The sequence below is a fragment of the Glandiceps talaboti genome, chromosome 8 (genome assembly GCF_964340395.1).
Source record: "Glandiceps talaboti chromosome 8, keGlaTala1.1, whole genome shotgun sequence".
NCBI classification, from domain to species: domain Eukaryota; kingdom Metazoa; phylum Hemichordata; class Enteropneusta; family Spengelidae; genus Glandiceps; species Glandiceps talaboti.
This window is the reverse complement of record NC_135556.1, coordinates 26,661,578-26,685,832: the sequence shown is the minus strand read 5'-3', so window position 1 is coordinate 26,685,832 and position 24,255 is coordinate 26,661,578. Positions and strand designations below refer to the sequence as shown.

General features: G+C 38.4%; 1 protein-coding gene across 1 annotated transcript in view; it reads right to left on the bottom strand.

Moving 5' to 3' along the window:
- LOC144439438 (uncharacterized) overlaps positions 1-23,331 on the bottom strand; it is a 43,873-nt gene extending 20,542 nt beyond the window's left edge. The window contains exons 1-5 of the mRNA XM_078128726.1: positions 23,281-23,331; positions 21,406-21,655; positions 18,797-18,912; positions 7,179-7,338; positions 3,001-3,034 (exon numbers count right to left, since the gene is read on the bottom strand). Coding sequence (XP_077984852.1) covers positions 3,001-3,034; positions 7,179-7,338; positions 18,797-18,912; positions 21,406-21,655; positions 23,281-23,331 — 611 coding nt within the window. The remainder of the gene's footprint in view (positions 1-3,000; positions 3,035-7,178; positions 7,339-18,796; positions 18,913-21,405; positions 21,656-23,280) is intronic.
- Between the last annotated feature and the right edge of the window lie 924 nt (positions 23,332-24,255).

Here is a 24,255-nt window from a genome sequence, read left to right as displayed (position 1 = left end):
TTTCTACAACTCTCAGCATTATTTTGATAGATACAAAGACAATTAAAACCACGTCCTATTTACTCTAAGTTTATTTGTGTTTCTTGACTGTGGCAATATTTATATTCCAATAGAGTATATCAATATGAAATACATTGTGGTGTCAATGAAATGTAGTGGCGCGAGACGCCACCACGCCCACCTATAAGCATCTTGGCTAAGAGAGGCCATCCTGGTGTACGTGGCGGACCAACCGTAAATTGCAACCTTACGACCCGAAGACAACAGGAGGCTGGACAGTAAGAAGACTGTGTAGGGTACACGTAACCTACAGTCGAACTGTGTGCCCCCCACGGCTGCTAGCTTATCATCTTTTGTTGAAGACTATTATAACGACTCGTCCACGCATAAACAACAGTATGAAAATAATGTGATTCTCTCGTTATTAACGATTTCCAGTAAAATTTATGCATTGTTAACAATTTCTATCACTCTATTCGGGCCATAACTGTTACGCGGTAACACGTCAAAATTTTAGTGACGGTAACTCCCAACATTGTGGCTGTACCATGTAAGTGACACGGCTCAACACACTGTTATAGTTTAGTTCAGTAAATAGTGTTATTGACGCAAAGAATACCAACGAAAGCAGGTTCCTACAAAAGACCATTTGGTGTTTGGCGTCAATCAATGAAATGTACGCCTCGAGGAAACACTTGATTGATCAATAACCCCGTACTATCGCCCTCTCTTTCTCAAGCTTTCTTTCCCACACCATAATGGGTAATTGAATCACTGAGCTAAGAACATAATTATATGGTAACCAAATGTATAAGTGGTTTAAAACGCTTTATGAGTTATTTTGGAGCAGTGCAATAAATCCGGTTATTCGTTTATTAGGTCGTTCGTATTTCATAGTCATCATTCCTCCAACATCCATAGGGTAAAATGACAAAGACTTGGCGAGCATTCATTGGCGATAACATCATAATATTAAATCGAGAGAAAACGGTCAAGGACCTCAGACCTACATCTCGCAAACGTCTTTATTATTGAGAATTGTGGGTAATTTTCAACGAAACGAAGACGATAATAAGGATGGTGAAATACTACGGTAGCCATAAATGTAATACTTGGGTTTCCCGTATAAACAGTGTAAGGCAAAAACGATTCGAGAAGCTTTTCCATGGTGTCCCTAGATCTTGTTGCTGACTTGTTCTCAAGCCCCGGAAAAATTAACATATTGGTATCGCTATAAATATGATATCATTACTTCTGTGATATGATATTGATATTGGCTGGGAACGATCCGATCCCATTAACACTCGGATATATGTCGACAGTTTGGTGATAAATGTTAGATACATCAACTTGAATTCAGACGTTTTACGGGTAAAAAGCCACTATGAAGACGTTGCATGTGTACTTAGCTGTGACCTTGAAGTCGTCTTCGATTACTGATGAGTAGCCTATACTCGAAGATATGAATCACGGAGTTAAACGACCGACGCATACAAAGGCGTTACAGTTTTATTGAATGTAAATATGATAAATCAAATTTTGTAGGCTTGCAATTCGAAACGGTCATCTAGAATTTCATTTCAATACGTCAGATTGGTCTATGTTGTCGTCTGCGCACTTGTCAGAATCATCATCAGGAGAAAAATCGGAAAATGAGATCTGCCCGAACCAAGTGAACGCAGAGCGGGGAATTGGTTGCAGCTGTGACTAGACCGTTCATGATATGATGCAATTAAATATTACGAATAAGAAACTGATTACTCTCATACATTAAAGATGTGAATCATATATTTACAGAACATAAAAATAAGTAGTTTGGTATTTTTATCCCAAATTTCGGCTACCTTTCTCTATTTTTCATCGTTGAGTCATTGAAGTAGTCCGGATTTTCGATTAAATGAATTTGTTATTTATGAACCTTTCAATTTCCATATCTGTAGGCTTACCATAAAGACTCGTCACATTCATCTTGCTTCGTTTTTATTGTTGCATGAATGAAAGTGATGAATAAAGGTGAATCGAGATCACGTGAGCAGGCAAGAGGAGACGTATGCACGTGATGTGAGGAATAAGTGAATTTGTACAAATGTATGAAATGCTATGTCTACAGTGTCAACTCTCCTAGATATCCATATGAGAACAAGTGTGCCTATTTGTTTATTTAAATTGGACCATAGAAGAGTAGAAATGTAAAATCTTTGAGTATTTCTGCGATTTGGTACGATTCCATGGTTCGAAGGTTGATGAAAGAGGCCCACGTTCGGGGTGAAGTGATTTTAACAGTGATGAATACGGTCAAAAACCTCTACACTGTGTTACTTTATACTATTTGCATGTAAGGCATGTTAAGAAATGTCGAAAAAATGCAACGCTGAGTTTGTGTGGGTCTTTACAGTTTGACCATATCATTCGTTGTGGTGGCTAAATACACGAACTTGAATTACGTGGTTGGGTGATGCACATACACATTATGACCATGTCCTTTCTGATACATTATTTATTTCGCATGAGTGATGAAGAATTGGTCTTCCACCCCTCAGTTGCTGGCCACTAAAATCGTGACAATGATTTAGTATGTGAAATTGCAACAACATGACCGAATATAAAACTATTGAAGTTTGTGACTTTGCACCACTGTTTAATAACAACACTTTGGTAGTGAATTTACTTTTAGTGTAGTTAGATCCCACTTTTTTGAGTGACTAGGGAATATGAAAATGTTTGGACTGTACAATACTGTACTTTTACTCCCTTGGGGATTGCATCATTTTAATTATTTACAGACTGCTACTCCTGTCCTCAGAGGTAGGCTAGCTAATTTACGAGATCAAAGCTCCCTGTCTCTCAAAAGATGTCATTCTTGCGAAGAACAAAAAGTTGTCCGTAGTGCGGAACATATCCTCCGGACGTCCTTTTGTTGTCACTCATTTGTTTATGTTAGTTCAGTTACTGTTTAGGTTTGACAATAGACAATAAACAAAGATATAACGACCGTCTTACCTGATTGCAGCAAGCAAATCAAGGAGTCTAAGCCCTGAAAGAAAAGAGAGAGGACGTGTCAATAAAGGCGAAAACAACGTCTGAAACTTGAGCTGTCTTTTCTACATAACCCAGCGTCTATTTGATTTGAGGGTTAATACATAGGATATCACATCCCCCAGCTGCCATGTGTATCAGCATTTAGTAATTTCATTAAAATGCGTTTCACATACAAGATACTGTCTAGTGAACTGTCATTCAAAAAATATAAGATGAGAAAACTCACTCCTAAAATCCCCACCACTGCCTTTGCGCCTTCCCCGCAGTAAGCCTGTCTAGGCCTGCCTAGTACACTACAACGCTGTGGAGCGAAAACTAGTAATTGGAGGCAAGGGATGGAGTGATTACAAAAATAGCCGCGACGCTATTAGTAGATATACTTACGCGGAACTCGAGAAGGCTCGGCTTGGATATCGTTGTCGGGGGTCGATGCATTGTTTGTAGTAATATTAGAGGTATGATCGGTATGGAATCGACATGATAAAGACATCACTACGACATCCAAGCTAGTCGTTGGCTACAGCTGGGTTTTACATGCGCTGTCGATTTCTTGCTAATTTTACAAATTCAAATCCATCATTTCTCGTCTGCCCAAGAGGCTTACATATTACTACGCACGTTTTCATTGACGGCAGATGCGCTTTGTTCGTCAATTATAGCAGGTCGAGGATTTCCTTTCAGTGACTTGCAATGTGCCTGGAACGTTCCATTTCACACCTATACAGACTAGATGGATCTTAAAACGCATTTTTTTCAAAACAAAGATGAAATGTTAATACTTTTGATTTTGCATCTAGAATGCAAACACATCAACAAAAAACAAATCGCGTTTGTAGTAATGTAAAACTGTACTTCTGAGATTTATTTAGTTAACGGATGAGATGATGAAAATTCATTTGTATTTTTCACGTATGACTCATACAGAATCATCGCTATAGTAGTTCGTAGTGTAGTATGTGAAACATATGTGTTTAATAAGAGCACACATTGAGAAAACATTTAGTCTCTCAGATGTTTGATTTATAAGTCATATCGACCGGGTCATATTTTCACAGACGGAACTTAAAACTGATACACACATAAGTAACACACATGTTATTTGGCTCGATCTTCATCCATATATTTATTTTCGATTCGTGTGACCCCTGACCTCTACCATATACAAACCTAGCTATAGATGTGCACAAATGTATTGCAAACGTCGTCTCGGGAATATGTTGAGATGACAGACAGTCGGAAAACGTTAAGAAGTTTCAAATATCGCGATAATTGAATGATAAATACGATTTTTTAGAATTTCATTTAAAATATTCGTAATTTGCATATGAAAGTGATACGAGAGTGACATAATGATCACATTACAGGTCAAACACACAGACCTAATTACCGTGAGTCGCCCGAAGTGCACAGTGGTTGGTAGGCAAGTAATTAAGTAATAATTAAGATCTCAAGTGTGTATTGTAATCCGATGATAGATATTCCCATAGATCACATTTACATGTAACATACATATTGTCCATTTCATGATGAGTAACATAACACATTACTCTAACTAAAATGACTAACAGATTGCAAGCTCTTTAAACCACGTATAGGTCTATATAGTATATGTATAATGTATGTGCACCTTTTTACTTCAGTGTCAAGTCATTGAAACTACAACTTTGTCCGTATAATCACCAACGTGTTTATTTTTGAGGCGCCAGAAACCAACTCACTCGGAATATTTAGTTGAGAGGTGTAATTGTCACCGAACAATTCAGTCAACGCACGATCAAGCGACTGTTTTCTGTATGTTTTTCAAGACTATTGAATCGTTTCCAGTTGAAAAGACTTACTCCGACCTACATTTGTTGCCGCGAATTCAGTAACTGACAGAAATTTTGAACCCAACCATCCTAGCCTAGAGACTTGGCTATATGGCTTGACAATGTCATTTTAGCTGGTATGTCAGGCCAGATCATAGCCAAGTCTCTGGGCTAGATGAGTTGGTTTGACACACACATAATTGATGTGAGTTAAACCCGATACACAATTCAGTCTATGCTCAGACCACTATAAAAGAAGTGGTCAGAGGTCTACATGCAATAACAAAATATGGTTATTCATCAACATTGTGAACTTACTTGCAGCAGCCTATTAATCCTGGAGAGTGTCCATGGATGAACGATATTCTTGAGTAAGTTCACAACAAGTTTCTCAAATATCAATTCATTAAATCGTATCGTTTTTTACAGGATGTATTTATTTCCTCTTTACACGGATTTATAAACGTTTATTAGTGTTAACGACGTACAAAGGTTATGAGCCATTTCAAGAGCGATTTTCAGTGTAATCTTATAGAAAGAACTAAACATATTTTGTATACATAGCCATACATACTTTAACAAGTTGCGTACAAAATGTATTTGTCATGAAAATGAACTCTTTATCTAGATGTAAGATTAGAATATTGTATACTGTGTTGATACGTCTGTCCTTCTCGTTCACGTTTTAAAGTGCCATCCATGGGTTATTAAACGGGAGTATCATTTTCTTGTTTATTTAAATTCAATTACTTGCATTAATTAGAATAATAATGTTCCATGCACTTAAGTTAGTGTTTGCATCCCTTTCAATTTTGTCACGAATCTTATTACTTTACTGTTTTATATTTACACACCATGCACAAGGACAGGTTGTGGTCATAAGAAAAGCCCGTTTAATTTAGATCGCAAACAACACGTGGGGTAGGCAGCCAGGTGAATGGAAACTCGCTGATTATATCTAGTGCTTCAAACAGTAAGAAATGGGATTAATTTAGTGTATTAAGAGAGCCATTTTCACACAGCAAATAAACTGTACTTTCTCCCGCCTCTCGTTTTTGGACTACAGATTGTACATAATGGTTGTTATTGTGCACAACATACAGTGAAGGAAACTTGTATTTAAGTTAACAAGAATTACTAACAAAGTTACATATAAGTGGGAGAGTTGCCCGGATATGAACTACTCTTAATGGCTTCACAAGACACAAACAGGATGGTTTACAGTCAGAACTTACACAAAGGCGCCATCAACGGTACATTTATTCTTTTGTTTCAGTTGTCAAATCGGTTTCGAAGTTGTTTTATAATTTCAAATTTATAGCCGATATAACTTGACGAATCGCTGGTGAAGTGAAACCTTATCTGAAGTGGTGCCTGATACATATATGCACTTTATATCGTGGTATTGGTACAGATGAGATGACGTCATCGCTACTGACCATTTGACCCCCCGATTGTAATATACGTGCCCCAGTTTTCTACACCGAGTCTTATTTCACTTACATACTTGACAAACAGACTCACTGTTACAAACCCAGTGTCCGGTTTCCAACGCCCCATTTGCCAAACTTTGTTTTATTTTCAAACTGCAAAACCTCGAAGTGTTATGTTTTATATTTTTTTCCAACATATGATGACATAGCACGGTTGGCTTTTTATATCCAAGCTACGAAGATATCTAGTCGCAATAATTGCTGAACGGGGCTAATAATTTGCTACTGCCAAAATATCAACGCACCCCAATGTCACCATGTCAACACGGACGTGGCGAAATGATACAAATGGCAATAAACATGTATTTTAAAGTGCCAGTATATCATGATGAAATATGCTATACATATTTGTAGTGCATGAGATACCATTCGGTGAACGGTGAGTAGGAAATTTTGTCAGACAACTATTTTCTCACTTTGACTTTATGAAATTTAAACTCCGGTAGTCATCAACCAGACCTCCATGAACCTGTTTTCGTAAACCCAGGCTGAGTAGCACCAAACATAAGTCGTAACTTGCAAGTATAAACACGATACACTCTGAAATGTACACCAGAGTCCACAACACTTTAACTTTAACGTTTGGTCATATTCGGAGATTTTATGTCAGATATTTGACTAGCTCAGGTATTATGAATGAACCAGGGGAACGAGCGTGGTCGTAGGGGGAAGAGAGTTTACGTATGTCAGATTTTAGAGTCTCTCGGGTGTTATGAATGAACCAGGGGAACGAGCGTGGTCGTTGGGGGAAGAGTGAAACTAGAAGTGTATTTTGTGTACATTTTAAAATTAGTCTAAATGACGTTGGTTTTAGAATCTAAAAAAAATTGTCTCTTACCTATGAGTTCATTGCGCAGACGAATTCTGTCTTCAAGTTTGTCGGTAGACAGTAGAATACTATTGATAAATGCTAGCACAGTTGTCTTGTAGTCTGCTGATTTGGCGCTCTTTAGTTCGTCAACGATAAAGTTGAATCTATAGCGTTGTTCTTTCTTCGTCTGTCAAAATAAAATACAACACAACAGTAGAAAATTGTCAGACAATAGTATTAACCACTGTCTGGCGTTGTTACGTGACTTATAATACTAATTTGACTGTGGAGTTTGGCTGTAAGCAGTAGAAGCGTAAATGTTGGGATAGGTCGGAAGTAGTAGGCGTATTGAAATAGACGTAACATACAACTTGACCAATAGATATACAGCAGCCACTTCCGGTATATCTAAACTAATTAATCCGAATAAGACATTGAGCTTACTCCTGTTTGAAAACAAACAAACACATTATTCATATTTTGTTGTTTTCGTCATTTTATCGTGTAGCTTAACAGTAAATACCAACATATTTACGTCACTAGGTGAACTTTTACACAGTGACATGTGCGAATATTCAAATACAGCACTGTATCTACAAACTGGCGAACATATGTTACATTACTGCATCTCTGACATATTATCTTTAAGAAGAAAAAAAACATTTGAATATAAAGTACTTTGTGTTGAAATTCATTCAAAAGCAGTTGACAACACAGTTTTTATTAAACACCCTGGATGCGAACCCCAATTGTTCTTTGACCATGTTACCTCCATCTGTTTCAACTGAACATTGTACTTTAGTACTCAAGATAACATCAGCGTTTTATATAACAAAACAAGTTGTTGAGACATCCATTAGTTTCGTGATGCGACTGGTTTCAAGATAACCAGATAACCAGACGTTTCATTCATTCATTCGATCACCCATCTAGCAACCCACCCACTCTCCCACCCACCCATCCGTCCATTCATTCATTCATTCATTCATTCATTCATTCATTCATTCATTCATTCATTCATTCATTCATTCATTCATTCATTCATTCATTCATTCATTCATTCACCCACCCGTCTGTTCCTTAATTCATCAACCCATCTACCTATCCATTTATTCGTTCATTCATTTATTTCTCTAATGAGGTTTGCTGACAAGTTGTCTCTTTTGGACATTCGTCCACTCACTATGGTCGGAGAGGTCGTCGGTCAATATGAAAATCGCCTGCAGAGTGCAGCTTGAGGGGGTCAGTCGGTCAGCAGTTACACAGTGTCCTTCGTGATGCCGATACTGATGGCACTGAATGACGGACACTATCATACCAGGGATGACTTTGCTTATCTATAAAACATACATACATACATCACTCACTCACTCACTCACTCACTCACTCACTCACTCACTCACACACACGCACACGCACATATATACAAACAAACAAACAAACAAACAAACAAACAAACAAAACATACCCACACATTTCCAAATGAGTTGTTCACGTGTACACGTGTGCACATACACATATAATATACATGGAATAACGAAACCGATTTAATAGTTTACTATAGTGCCTCTTAAACCACAGTCCCTCTATCAGATGGAGGCACAGATACACATAGGGGCAGTGGTTAAACATATCTAAATCCGGGATCTCCGTTCACTGGTGACCGTTCACTTTTAAGAGATCATTTTGTAAGATACTGCGGTCATCAAAATAATCAATTCCTTCCGGTTATGTGAGATATGAGATTGAAGAAGTTTGTATTGCTGTCATAAAACACAGTGGCCACTCATCATCCTCATTTCCTACTTGACATCAAAAATCAACGGTAAGTGTCCGGACAGGAAAGGAAGATCAAACATAGCATAAATCAGTTTATGCTCAGACAACTAGGTTTATGCCAGGGACTCTCGTTGTCACCCATGTGTTAATGCCTTCCTTACAAATACTAAGCAGGGGCATGCTATGCCAGTGTGATGTTTTAATGTGTACTCTGTCCCGGATGTAAATGAAAAGGGTACTTGCTACATCCTAAATTGTCATTGTTAAGTTAATACACGACGATATGATGAAGCATGTAAACGAACAAAATCACGAGTCCACGAACTCGGTCACATAAGGTGACAACCCTGACGTCATCACCAAAATGGTGCCAGGAGGGAAATGTGTATGTACTCATAGTCGGGAAAGAAAGACAGAAAATAGAATATGTAATGTTTAATAGGGACGGACCCAAAATACAAGACACTTCATAATGTTAAAAACGCCACTGTATCTAAGACACCCCAATGATAATAATAACATAAATAATAACAATAACATGATATGAAATTAGAGAAAATAGAATAAGATGAAATATTCTTCAAAAGGAAATTGAATTCCTTGTTAACATCATGAGAGTGGAATCGTTGGTACCTTCAGTCGGCAAGGTAAAACTCAATATGTTTGGTTTCGTATATTTCATTAAAAAATAGACGGTGTCGGAGTCGGTGTCCCCCATTTTTCAAGGGTCGTGATATCTCAATGTTTCAGTCATCAACATCTCTGATTTCTAATCCATCTTCGATTTGTTTTGAAACTACAGGTTATGAATTTTAATAAGAGTCAGCATGGCAATAAAACTATGCAGGGTTGGGTAACCGGAATCACATTTTTTTCAAGTAACCTCAGTATTGTATTTTGTAAACTTATGTGTCCTAAATATTGGCATGCCTTCACGTCATGTGTTTGTTTGTTTGTTTGTTTGTTTGTGTTGAGAGTACGTGTTTCAAACTACAGTATTTCGGCTGCCGGAGCTGCAGATGATAACAGGTGTCAGTTTATATGTTACAGCGGCTGATGCCAAGGCCTTTTTAGCGTGTCCCAGATCTTTAAAGAAAAAACTCCGAGAGTCAACAACATGGGAGTTCTGTATGTATTCAGCACTTGTCAGGCGGACACACCTCTCCACGTGAACAGAAGCCCTGTTGAACAGAATAAACGCGCCAACAGTAGCTACTTCTTGGCGGTGTCACAATGAACGACTGTCAAAGCAGTCGCATTTTTATTCGATTAAAGCAAATCATTAAAGTTGTTTCAATAGAAATTAGTTGCCATGTCAACATTAGGCTCTCCCGAGAATGTTTACACCTTTTAGTTGAAGCTGTCACCCTTGCCCTATACGCACGATTCTTTCTCCGATAATGATCTGACTTCAGTTTGTGGAGGTGAGAGATAACGAACAATACTGTTAATGATAAGGGTTTGTATGCTTCTTGGGCGAAAGCCATTCTATTGAAAGCGTTTCGACTCATACGGTGACTGTCTTTCACTAGCCACGTTAATGGTTCAATAATTAATCGTCTCATAAAAGGGTCTTTTATAGATACGGTAAGCAATGGCGGCGGCATTTTTTTTCATTAAGACAGTAACCTTATTTAGTCGTGTTTCAAGTGAGAAGTAATCTTAGCAAGGCACTGAGATGACACAGCTTAATATGGTTCCAAATTTCAAACAAATCGCACTAAAACAGCAAACGTCTAAGGATCCGCGAAAGGTCCTTTAAAAACGCATTCCTATGTAGTTTGGCTAAAACTGACAGAAATACGACCGAACTAAAGCATCGCCTAAAGGTAAATGACATATTTTGCTCTATTTGGAGCCAGACCAGTTCTTGATCTCTGAGCCTCTATTATTCTGTGATGAAGCTATCAAGCGTGGAGACCTTTGAATACATCTTATTCGACGGGGGATTTCACTAAGGGCATTTTTCAAATCTCTCTCTTTGCAGAACACTAAGTACAATACTTGTCTACTTTTTCTTCACCACCGTCAAAGGAAGGGTCAGTCTTTATACACTGAACCATAGAGGGAACTAAATGACATAACCATCATGTTTATAACCCACAACACAAGGTATGAGTCATCGTACATTCGCTAGAAGCCTGGAATCAGTGATGTTCTATTAGTGCAGTGCAGTGTGTGAGCGTGTTGAAGACTCAACAACACCTCACTTGAGGTATGACTCGTTCGCTAGCTTGGGAGTCAGAAACCCCTCACTTGAGTTATGACTAGTTCGCTAGCTTGGGAGTCAGAAACCCCTCACTTGAGTTATGACTAGTTCGCTAGCTTGGGGGTCAGAAACCCCTCACTTGAGTTATGACTAGTTCGCTAGCTTGAGAGTCAGAAACACCTTGTTAATTTGCCCAGGTCGGTGGAATGGGAGTAAAAAAACCCTCATTAGAGTTTTGCCCATTTCGCTAGCTTTGGAGCCAGAAACACATCGTCAGAGTTTTGCCTAGTTTGTTTGAATGGGAGCCAAAAACACTAATATTAGATTTTTGCATAGTTCACTGGCTGGGGAGCCAGAAACACCTCGTTAGAGTTTTGCCTAGTTCGTTTGAATGGCAGCCAGAAACACCTCATTAGAGTTTTGCCTACGTATACTATTCTTTAGAGTTTTGTCACGTTGGAACCCCACCGTTGGAACTTCACCCCCAGTGCATGATAATCTTGTGGTATACATTCCATAATTCAATTTTATGTATGTTGTACTGAAGAGTACGGTGTGTCTGCCATTAATAAGTATATCCCTCTTTCTCATTTCTCTGACTGTACCTCGTTTGTCAAAGCATAGGTACATCCATAGTCAGAGCTTTGGAACGAGAGGGAAGTGGTATGAATATGGCCTATTAGGTATAGCAATATAATATGTAGATACAATCATATAATGGATATCATAACCAGGGTCACAAAGAATATGACAAAAGAATCAAAGCAACGGATGCCTGGCTGAATTTCAATGGTGTGTACAACTTTTTAAGTGAATTTCCATCAATCTCTGCACTGTTGCATGACCCTGTAATGCCCAAATGACCTCCCGAATTTTGTTACACTGCACTTAGACTGCAGTGTGTTCGAGGTGCATCTTACTTTCTGAGTACCCTAGTCTCTGCCAAAAAAGCGCACTTTACTGACGTGTCATTTGACACGGGTTTCACTGACCTTTTTGACCGACAAGTTCCATACTAATACAAGGATTATGTGAATGTATACGACACCTTGAGGTTCGTGCCGTGTCCATGAAAACGACCACCAGACAACGACATTTACCACTGACATATACCTGACCTTCATACAAATACAAATACACACAAGAGTGTCCCCAAGAACTTTACATCGGTTCAAATGACAAGTTTAATTTGCCATTGAGTTCAATTCTCTTACGTTTCAAGACACTCCATTCAAAAGAGAAACGATGTAAAATAACACCACAGGAGAGTGTGGAATTAGAATAGTGAACGAGATTGAAAGGGTCCGGGTAATCAGTGGTAGTTAAAGGGATATAGACCAAATACAGTCTGAACAATTCTGTGTCATTTTTGTTTGATCTAATTAATTGTATATTTGTTATTCTGAATTCTGAAACACGTTAAATTATCATTAGTTATCACGAGAAGTTGCATAGCATGTAGACAACCTGAATAAATGATTTGATGACATAAAGAAAGGAAGAGGGTGTACCCAACGTTGATGTCAAGATCTTAAATAAACATGCACATACACACAAACATGCAAACGCTGTATGGAAATTTTACAACCATTTCAAGCCGATATTAGGTTAGTATACATTTACTCGATAACAAATTATCCGAAGTTGGGCAATGTCTCTACTACACGTACAAAGACCCAGACAAAGACTTTGTCGAACTTTCTACACATTGAATGTGTCATTGAAAAATGCATAAACAAAATCATATAGGTCGAATTTATATTTTGTTTGGACCATTTAAACTCGTGTGGAGTTAAATGTAGGTTCGATTAGGCCACGCCACTTAGTAGAGCATACTGCCCAGACGAAGAACACATCGCACAGAAATGTCAACTCTTGACTCGATCTCAAGTTTTAAGTCTTTTTTTCACAAACTGTCAGTTGAGAACCCGTCAAGATCTCAAGTACTCGTATACGGAGTAAAAGATGCTGACAAGTAGATGTAGATAAACTCTCAAGGACGTTTTATGTATAACACTTATCGTCGAGTTTATGAAATACTTTCCTCTATTCATCCCTTAAAACTTGTTAAGCGTAGATCATAGTCTATGCATTACAATACCAGAGTCTTGAAAACAAACTTCGTGTTGTTGATCTAATCTGTGTCTAGATATATGAATGAACTTTCCCTCAGGGCTATCTGTTCAAAGTCTAACTTCCCGTTTATCTATTCTGTTAGCTCCATCTCGAGGGGAAGATGGGGTCGGTTGGGTCGGACAGGGTGTGTCACAACACAAAAAGAACTTCATTTAAAGGGACCCTCCATTTGGAGACAATTGTTGGGTTTTTTGACCGACTACTATTCCTGATGTACAGCAGGTAAAGTAGACAAATGAAAGTAGGAAATTTGAGGTAGGGTGTCTGACTGCAAATATTGCTCCAAACAGCGACGCTGCCGTCACCTTGACCTAAATAACGGACCGTTGCGTTCACCAAAATCTTTACACATAAAATAAAACACTTTTACTCGACTTTTTCCTCAATATCTTTGTTAATCCATTCTCCTTCACCGAAATAGCCAAGATATAACCGGTTACATTCTGACATGTCCGATTAATTACGTGGTGGAATGTACACCGAACTAACAAGTAGTCGATGTGGTTTGAGGACACTGAGTGTCAAGGTATATAGCCTGTAAATATTAACAAGGGGTCAGTGCATTCATTTCTATTGGGCTATACAGAACCATTACTTTGATAGAGCTGTGAGCAGAATATAAAAGATATTATTGTCGGCTCGACAAAAGACATCTTTTGGTGGATATAAAATAAAACTTCTCGGGGATAAAAGTCGTAAATTTCGGGGTCGATAAGTTTGAATAGGAGACTAACTTCAACTTAACAATGTAGTTGTTTATTAGTCTAGCAGCAGCGTGCATGAAACAGTCATTTCGCGCCTCCCTTCTCCGTGGGTGTTGCGGGAGGTACCTCCCCAAAGAGGAGGGTGGAGGGTGAGGTGCGTAGGATGAAACAAAAGGTTGTAAACAGGGCAACAGTAGTAGTGTTGTCATAGTGACTCTATTGTTAACCTTTTACAATGAAATACAACAAATCTTTCTTACTTAAAATGGACTACAACTTCTGTAGTTTTACTTTCTAGATTTTAAACAATAATCAAATCGAGGACTCAACTCAATGGATAAGATTTCATTGGTGATCGAGACAGTAGGCGTGCTAACATCCCAATACTTAGGACAACAAAAGTGACACTACCGTAAAACAAACTACCGAACTATTTTATGGTTATTAATAAGTCAACTTCTAAAACTTGCAATGATCGGAAAGTATTCTGGACAAACTTTACGATGTGCTGTCAAGCGTTTCATGAAACCTCACAGAGTCGTTAAACTCGTAAACCACCCTCTTCTAGTCTTTGGGACTTAGAATATAAATTTGATAAATGACAAATTTAAAGTAGGCTGCCATTATCAATGGTCTCCCATAGTACGCCATAAAATGAATAGACTTGTAACAGCAGGTCTGGCCTGGTGTCTTTTGTGTTGATGGTGGTTATGACTCGTGATTTGGGGTTTGCACGTGTAAATAACTCCGATAATATACAAGGCTTTCACAAGGGTATCTTTATGTCCATTTCCAAAAGTTCAAATTTTCAAGGGCAGAATAACAAGGTAGGGGTAGGCAAGCGCACGTCTGCAATCTAATTGGGGTCATATAGTTCGAAACGCTGTTGTCAATGTGAATATAGTGGTCAAAAGGAACCACGGTCCGAGTGACGTGCATCATGATAACGTCCTTCACGAAAAGCAAACAAAATAATAAACAACAATATGTGGGCTAAGGTCCCGGATGAGGGTCAATAAATAAGCCTATATCTCTCGTCTGGTAAATGCGTACGCTAAGTATTACACACTCTATGGTAACCTGCCTCATCAACCATTGGTGTTAAATTTCTTTGAATGATAAACGACATCTTCGAACATGTGACATCCCCTTTCTTCTGTGTGTCAGGTGGTAAGCTAAAGCTCGAATCGAACAGTGTCACTGACCCCAGGCTTCAAGAAGACGTCTCTAATATCACGTGACATGAGACGTGCGAGAGGGAACGTGTGGAGTCAAAAAAACGAAGGTGTACACATTTAAACGACAGAGGAATGACCCTACAGATATGGAAAATAAGAGAGAGTGCAATGACTTGGAGAAGGTAAAGATCATCATTTGAAGCCGTAAGTGGGAGACAAATGTCAGCGAAGAGGGCACTCACACTACCTTTGATGAGGGCGAATCTGATTGGCAGGTCCATTCAGAAACCAAAAACAAGGATGGACAACAACAAACTCACCTCTGACTTCGATATTTACACCGTCTTTATCGACGGTTGGAGATAGTTGAAGACGGAAAGATAGCTCTGCATGTGAGTGAAATCTACCTGTGTAAGTCAGAGCTTACAGAAAAATAGATCTGATGCTGTAAATGACACCGAGTAGTGATTGTTTGTAGAAAAAGGAATGTTTTGAATTTTAATGCATTTGGCAATTGATACAAACAATTTCTGCTTGACTGATGACGTAGTATAACATCTTTTCATGTCGTGTAAACACAAGATTAACATCTCATTTACTTTATCTAAAGCAACGTGTCAAAGAAATGATATTTCAGAAAATAAGTTCTTGGAGGTGAAGATCAAAACTCCATGATTTGAGAAATGCACCATACAACAAGATTTGACATACTATCAATTAAGACTAGTTATAATTGTAACCTTTCAGAGATTTATTTCACACTTGATTAGCTATCAAGTCAGTAATTATGAAAGAAACATAAGAATTCCAAGGTCAAATTTCAACAACCACCTGTTGATGGAACGAGCTTTCGATCGAGTTTGTTGACGTCTATTGTTCCCCCCCCCCCTCCTCCCCATATGTGAATTTATAATTTTTACCTTGGAATTTATAATCGTATAAAAAGACCACAACGATCTTTGAACTCTTGCGACTCATGAGTTTTCATAATTCTGGAGTAGAACGTAAAGATTCCATGTACATTCAAAATCTTTTCCTGTGGTAAACGTCTTAGTTTGCTAGCCTCTGTGTTCAGTCAAAAGAACTTCTTAAATAAACGTACTTATGACATATAGCCCGCCTCTCACACATTCTAAAATACCGTGTGTAGTGAGACACCTGGACACCCTTGTAAGTACAGGCAGTTCGCTCAGTATTCATAGCTCAAGCCACACATGACACTATATTTCATGTGTATATTGGCTTTACTAATGAAGTACAACACCCAGAATGACTAATAGGGACGGATTCCTATACAATCGTCGATAATTCCTTTATAAGGTGAACAACAAACATTAAAGATCGCAGCCGACTTCTTTGCTCTTATTTGGTTGTTACTTTCATAATAAAAAGGCACCGCTTTGTTCCTTTTTTGTGGTTGATAGTTTATTCTTGTGATTTTGTTGTAAGGTGGACCATCTATTGTACAATATAGATTACCTTAAGTAGGCATACCAACACACAACGTTTGTTTTGAATTTTTTTTTCAAAAGGGTCTACCCTTCAGAACTTCAAACATTACTAAAATATATATAAGTAGGTGATTAATAGTTGCTGCTTTGAGTAATTAATTAAAGGATTGTTTCTGAGACATTATCTGGCCAAATAATCTTCTAAATGATCCATGTATCTTGACCTGGAGACCCTTAGACGTCGGACGGTTCGTTAACTTGTGTATTTTCCACGACAAAAGAGCCAAACATTTGGAATGTTGATGCTTTTTCTTATTGCGCGTAAAAGCAGCACAGCATTCCTGTAGTCGTGTAAGTTCTGTATGCATGCTTTATCTCTGCTTTGTTCAGCTCTTTTGGCCCTTTCACCCTTTGTCATTTCTGTTATCTTTGAAACCTTACCCTTCTTCTAAACTTCTACCTGTCACTGATCAATATGCACACACATATTGGCCACTGTTTCGCCAAACCCACCGTAAAATTCACCTGACAATTCTTCGTGATGTCTAAATCGTAACGCTGATGATTTAATATGAATTTGACAACACGTGCACTTCTTTATAAACTTGAATTGACGAACACACCTATGATTTCATTCAGTGTACCATCTCCTCAACAGTTCTTATTCATCCAAAACCATTCATGTTCTTTTGGATTGGAACAATCGAACCGAAAAACAAGCCTCCCTTTACTACCCAAAGTGCTTTTCGTGGTTGGGTTGCAAAGGATCGCATATTTGCTTTGAAGCATTCCTTGCAAACCCAGAGGTCAAAATCTGTCTATAGGTATCTGTCAGGATGAATTTAACACCTGTATGCCTCCACCCAGGTGTCATACAGAGAGAATATTGATGTCTGTAGTTCTGCATTCCAGCTAGTAAAATATTGTAAACTTCTATATAACACTTCAGGTCACGAGAAGAATTTGAGATGAACTCTGTAGGTGCATGTTAACCCTGAGTATTAGACGAGAAAAATGATATACATTGTATGGGAGGCTAATCTGGTTCAAGATGAACATTCCTCGATAAACTCTTTTCATCTTGTACAACACCTGCGGATATTTAGATTTAATGAGACTGCAAAGAAGGTTTCTTGATCCCATACACTTTGACTTAAGTTAATAGTTGAAGTAGATTTTCGCCGCCAAGTACAAGTTATACAGTCAAAGCTGTCAGGACTATTCTCGTGTCAAAACATTGAAGATTTGTTTTTATCAGTAAACACCCGAAATACTCTCCAATTGTTTACAATTTGTCATGAGGTTTCAAGTCAACAATGTATTTTTTTTCTTGAAAAATTGAGAGTTCCATATGACGAGTTACTGTTACATTATTCGTCTTATAGCCAGGAATCCATGCGTATTGGGATTTTAAATTTTATGATTGGAAAGCAAAATTTAAAATCTCAATCCGCATTGATTCCAGGCTACTCGTCTTACTGCGGTACTGACGAAGAGAAACATTGAATATTGGAAATATTGTGAATGACATCGTTATTTAGCGTACAAATAAAACGACACTGAATAACAGGTTGTCGCTATGGCAACTGAGTCGTGAACGAAGCAGGTAGTTATAAAGCATGGATCATTAAGACCAGTAGTAGCAGTCAGTAGTTGGAGTGTATTTTTTGACATGAAACTAAATTACCTCAAAGAAAACCGTTAAAGTTCAGGACTATATGTGCCAATGACCAAATGATTGAACTCTTTCTAAAATGAAAGACCGACCGAACAAAGGTATTGATGATGGATGGTAAGAAGATGGAAACAGGAAGACTGTGACTGCTGGACGGATCGGAAATGGAGTACCTGAGGGACAGTCTCTAAAAAGTTATTGTGTAAATAAAAGACATGAAACCCAGTCCCATATTGATAGAGATTGATGTGTAGAGGGGTATCAAAAATTGATGCTTCATTAACCTTGTCGGCTATTTTGTGCATTGTTATTTATTTTCATTCTAAATAACGGTCTTATCCTCAAAGTGGTTTGATTTATTTTTCATAGATTTTTAATCTTGATACAAAAATCACAAAATATTTGACTCAAGAAAGAAAGCCAAAAGTTGCGGAGACATCCATTTACAAGTAAATCTGTTAAATAGAAAATGTACAAACAATAATCCGACAAAATATGTATATCATAACATACCTTATAGTACTCCACGGCTTCCAACGTTCGAGAGTAACCCTCCAGCGAATACACACACATCGCCGACAAAAGCTCGTAGACTGGTGTTTTAACTTTGACATCTTCGGTGTCCAGTCCTTGGTGGAAGGGAAAATAAACAAGAAGAGTAAGCAGAGGTGAAAAACAGAAACAGTGAGCTGGTGTAACTGTTTGCGAAGTGAATGAAGGAGTCTGAATGGAAATGTAACGATTTGGTTTGAATTGCAACGAGTATCCTAGCTTTAAAGAATGTTACAACTATTACTCACAGTTAACAGTTGGTAATTCCTCATGGTGGTCAGTGGCTGCTCAAAGTTCGTCTCGCGTTTCAAATGTTCAAAAATGTAATAGATATATACAATGTAGCAAGACAAAATATAATAGATATATACAATGTAGCAAGACAAAAAAGTCTGCATATTTTAATATACATCTCTTTTTAGAAACTTGTTTAAATCTCTTAATTATTCTTCGCATGGATATTTAAAAAATCCATGTTCCATGGACTATATGAAAGACACACGCGACCTAACTTATTGATGTTTTGAACAGTGGAAGGTGTATTTTCACATATTTTTGGAATGTCAGATTTTGTCACTTTGGCAGACGTCTAAAATTATTTATCAATAGCATTAATAGCCAAGGACAATCGCAATGAAAGGACTAGAATGTGACTGAACACCAATGGGTCACGGGTGTTTGTTCATTATTGGACAATGACGTAATGGTTTTCACAGCAGCCGCGAAAGTGTCCTTGGTCCAATCTCTTGGGACGAAGCAGACCCCCAACGCTCACAAAACACACCCATCCACTCTTCCTTTTCGATGCAAATACCTACGGTGAACCCATTATTTAAACAAATGCTTAGATTTCCTGCCAGAAACCAGTAACTAGTGTCAGTATAAAAGACTCCAACACAAGTATTGGTCGTAACCCTGCCTAATAGCCAGTAAAAACAAAAGAGTCAATTACAAACGATATAATGAGCGGCAATGTGTGTCTGTCTCTGACCGACAACAGACGCCGACACCAGCCAAAATGGCTGTTGCCTTAGGGTGTATTAAGGATGAACCTTTAGCTCAAGGTAGAGGTGACATTAGTGTTGCGGTCACACAGCAAGAGTAAACTAACTATTAGGTTGTTCAAACAACCCACACTAAAGACTTGCACTGTCCCCGGCTACCGCCATTGAGTTTCTTAAACAGATTCTCGGTAATTATTTGGGGAGAATTCGCAAACAGTCCGACACAAAGAGTACTGTTTTTCGTCAGTTCCCAGTAGATGCAATTTGATTTACATTGACGGGAGTGTTGTTTGCCAGTGATCGCAGTTTACAGATTGCTGGGTACTCAAAGGATAAACCCGAATACCGCAATATTCACAAACTTACTACTGTACAGTTGTGGACCCGGCAGAATCCAACACAGCAGACGATAAATTCTTACGCACAACTTCCCGCCTTTGTGACCAAAGAGTTAAAATATAATTCCTAGTAACAGCAGAGTGTGAAAAAAGCAAGCGCTTTGATAACAATTAACACCCAGTGTTGAGTATTTAGTCAGCCCAAAAATAGCTGTATGGGTAGTAATAAGATTCGAGTTTGTTGTTGTTGTGTTTCGTGTTCTATTGATGTATTTATAACACCCGTTTCAGTTTATAGGTCCATCAAAGAACGTCTTAATTGGTGGCCATTCTTTGAAAAAAAAACTTTAATACTCCATACGTATTTGCTTTACATTGCTATGCATTCACTACCATGGACTTTTCGATAACCTTTGAACCCATTGGTTTCTAGCTTACTGTTCACTACCGTTTGAACCCATTCAGCTGAACGAATTGATCACCAACCAAACAAAATCGCATATGGAACGAGTCTGATTCCAAAAAAAGAAAAACCTCACATTGTAAAGTTTGTTTATTTTATAGAAAGCACTTTGGTGGATCGAATCACTGTGTGGTTAAGTTTTGTTTCGTCGAAATATTTGCTGACAAGGTGTGAGATGACAGAAGGATAGGTCTGTATAATAGTTATCATTTTCACTGCGGGTCCAGCTTTGAATATGGTAGTAGTGTTCAAATTCCACACAGGTACTTAATCCGAAACATTTACCTAATGGATCAGTCACATGTTTCCTGGCTCGTCTGTGAACGCCTACCCTAGCAAACTTCACTCAGGGGACCAGATCAGGCTACGCGTGCTTACTGATTTGGGAGGTTTTAACCCGAGATATGATCACATATGGTTTCTTTCCTATCAACAATCTATAAAGTTTTAAAGGTGTGTTATGTTCTGGCGTAGGGTGTCAATGGTAAGCCAAGAAATAACAAAAGAGTAAACGATAAAACTGGCTCTCTTTCGCCTTTCATCTTGTTTCTTTCACGCTCTTTTGTTGCGTAAATTAGCCGACCCGTTGTGACAGGTTTTTCAGACTGTAGCGTAGAGTATAGTGTAACCCTGTTCACTATGTAACCATCCAAGGTAATGGTGACCGTAGTACGACCGGTATACAGCAGTGTGTTATAAACACACTCATTACTAGCGTGGGATCGGTAAACTTTAGTAAATAAAAACTAGAATGAGGGAACTCACCTGTGGCTAACTTCTGGACGCAGTCTGTGTTGTCGATGAGGTACTCCAGACCAGTTTGAGAATTCATAACAGTCTTGATGCAACTAACACACTGTCGCTGTACATATACTAAAGTGGGATCCTTCCTACCACCGAACTCACATAGCTGCAGCAATGAAGCTAATAAATCCTCCAGACCACCGATATTGGTGTAGCCGTTGATCCATTCTGAGTCACACACTCCAAAACGGTGCTGCAGAGACGAATATTTCTGTGTCGAAAGAAAGAGAATGAAGAGAAACGTATAAAGCCAATGACACGTCTAACTTATGCGTGTTTGTCTTGCTCCGACTTCTTTCAACCAAATGGTGTATTGTAAGTCACTTTCTCCACCTTTTACGTCTGAACACCTTTAACAGTGGCGCTGTGACGACTATGCGTAATTCACAGTGCTACTGTTGGTGTCCCACCTATTGTGTGTGTAGTACTGTGCTCAGCATATGGGGATAGGGTTTCACGTATCGTTCACCCACATCATTTACATGTACTTTACATTGTCATCCCCTTGGCAACAATTCAACTCAACTGTGAAACCGTAAAATGCCGCAGTCCATATCTCGATAGTTTGGTCATGGTCAAGTTCAAGAACTTGAAGACTTTACATAATTATGTGTGTTGTGTTTAGTAAGGTTCCAAAGAGATTCGACAATTTTTTGAAGTAGTATCTGTGTTTACCAATGTATAGAATACAGTAGACAAGTTAACTGTGTTTTCCCAACACTTATTCTTCTCAATATCGTGTGCGTATGGACACACACATATTTGACAGCTTGGAGCAGTCAGTCTTGATCGAATTCGAGTCGTTGACGACAATATCGTTTCCCGCCTTTAGTCTGAAGCAGACTATATGTAAAGTGCCTAAACGTAGTAAGTGTATGAGTCAGTGGGCAATATAGCAGCTTCATTTTTCTGCGAGCAGAGCTTATAACTCAAACTGCGTTACCTAGAAACGTTTGCATTAATCCCATCACCAAATAAGGCTCAAATAGTCAGCAACTGCACCGCTGAACACAAACTGGAAATATCTTAGAGAAAAAAAATGGCTATCTCTTTAAAACGAAATATTTTAGTGCAAATAAGCAACTTGGTCAAGAAATTTGTGTCAAATTCATCAGATTTATCACTATTTCGTTGACAGCTGTGGAGGCGATACAGTGACTAGGTCACGGTGGATTAAGTCTGATTTTGGTTGTGTTTGACCATAGATTTCCCACCCCTTGGTATATTTACAGAGTCTTTTATCTGTGACCCACATTTTATAAATGAATAGTGAAGTGAAACAGCGAAAACATCTGTACTTCATAAATTCCTCTAATTATTTTTTTTCAGAACTACTTCAAATGTAGGCCGTTATAACGGTAATCCAGTTCCTTGTTCTTCTCTTATAACGAAATGCACTAGGATTCCATAAAAATGTGACAATAACGGACTAACATTGGGGAGTGACGTACAATTGGAAATGACGTCATAGTGTAAATTTAGATCTCAAAATCATAGTAGAAAACGAACCGGTCAAAATAATGATAGAGTAGAGTGGAGTAAATGCAGCGAACAAACTAACAAATCAAAACCCTCCATATCACAATGTCAGACCACCAAAGAATTGTTTGGTGGTGTGAGCTTTATACATAAAAGTGTGAATTCCTTAGACATTGTGAATATGAATGGCAGATCTCGTCTGAGCACGTCTGTGATTTGAGTGACGCCACGAGAATCACACACTGAGTTCGTGATTACAAATTCCATGACTCTTTTTACTTGAAACACGTGCATAGTGACGAAACGAATATTCGGTTTACAAAGTTAAAAACTGTTAATTTCAAAATATTATATTACGGTTCCACGAATTTCGATATTTTTACGATACGTCACTGGTTCTTTATCCATAGCGCAGACTACTAAAAGAAGGCTGAGTCCAGGTAGCATGTGGTAACACATGGCACAAGCTGTATACACTTCATTAACATTTGACTCTGATGAGCCCTCTGGTGTACGTAAGGTTTTAATGCACATCTCCCCCCCCCCCCTCCGACTTATGCCAAGGGGTTGAAGATTTTCATTAAAAAAACGACCATCGGGATAACATATTTCATACAGATACGTGATATTTCGTTCAGTCAGCGACAGGTGTGACTTGCACACTACGAGATACCTTGTTCACCTAACAAATACATTCGACCCCTAGCTTCACCCATACAACATGTACAACGCTTTGAAGAAGCCATAGCGTAAAGAAATTGCCATGCTACTTTTGGGCACTCAATGTAAATTGAAAACAATTCCTATATCCTCTGTCGTAGAGAGGACCACTTGGTATAAACTCTATAGCAGGAGGAAACCATACAAGTACCTTGTAGTAGTTCACCCTGGAGTCTTCAATGATAATATTGACTCGAGAATATCACAACAATTACGTGCAAAGCACTAATCCTTCTCACTCCCACGTGACAATGTGACCTCCAAACACATCGCATTTAGTACCACATTAAGGATTTCAAGTTATCTATCTTTTCAATTTATCAGATGTAGAATTAGTATTATTCAGGACAATATCTATGTAAATATTTGCCTATCTAAATCCACGTCTGCTTAATTGATGTTTCTAAAATACCCTTCACCTCGAATTCAGCCATTCCAGTTAGGACGAAGCTGTGTTCGCTGTTGATCCGATGAACTTGGAGAATTCCTGCAGGATATGAATTTAGTTGCCGTATACCTGGCACCAACGTAGACCACTAGATGAATGACTATATCCTTCGTACAAAATACATGTAACAAGTTGTCATGAACAATCCACCATGCGTTTCTCAG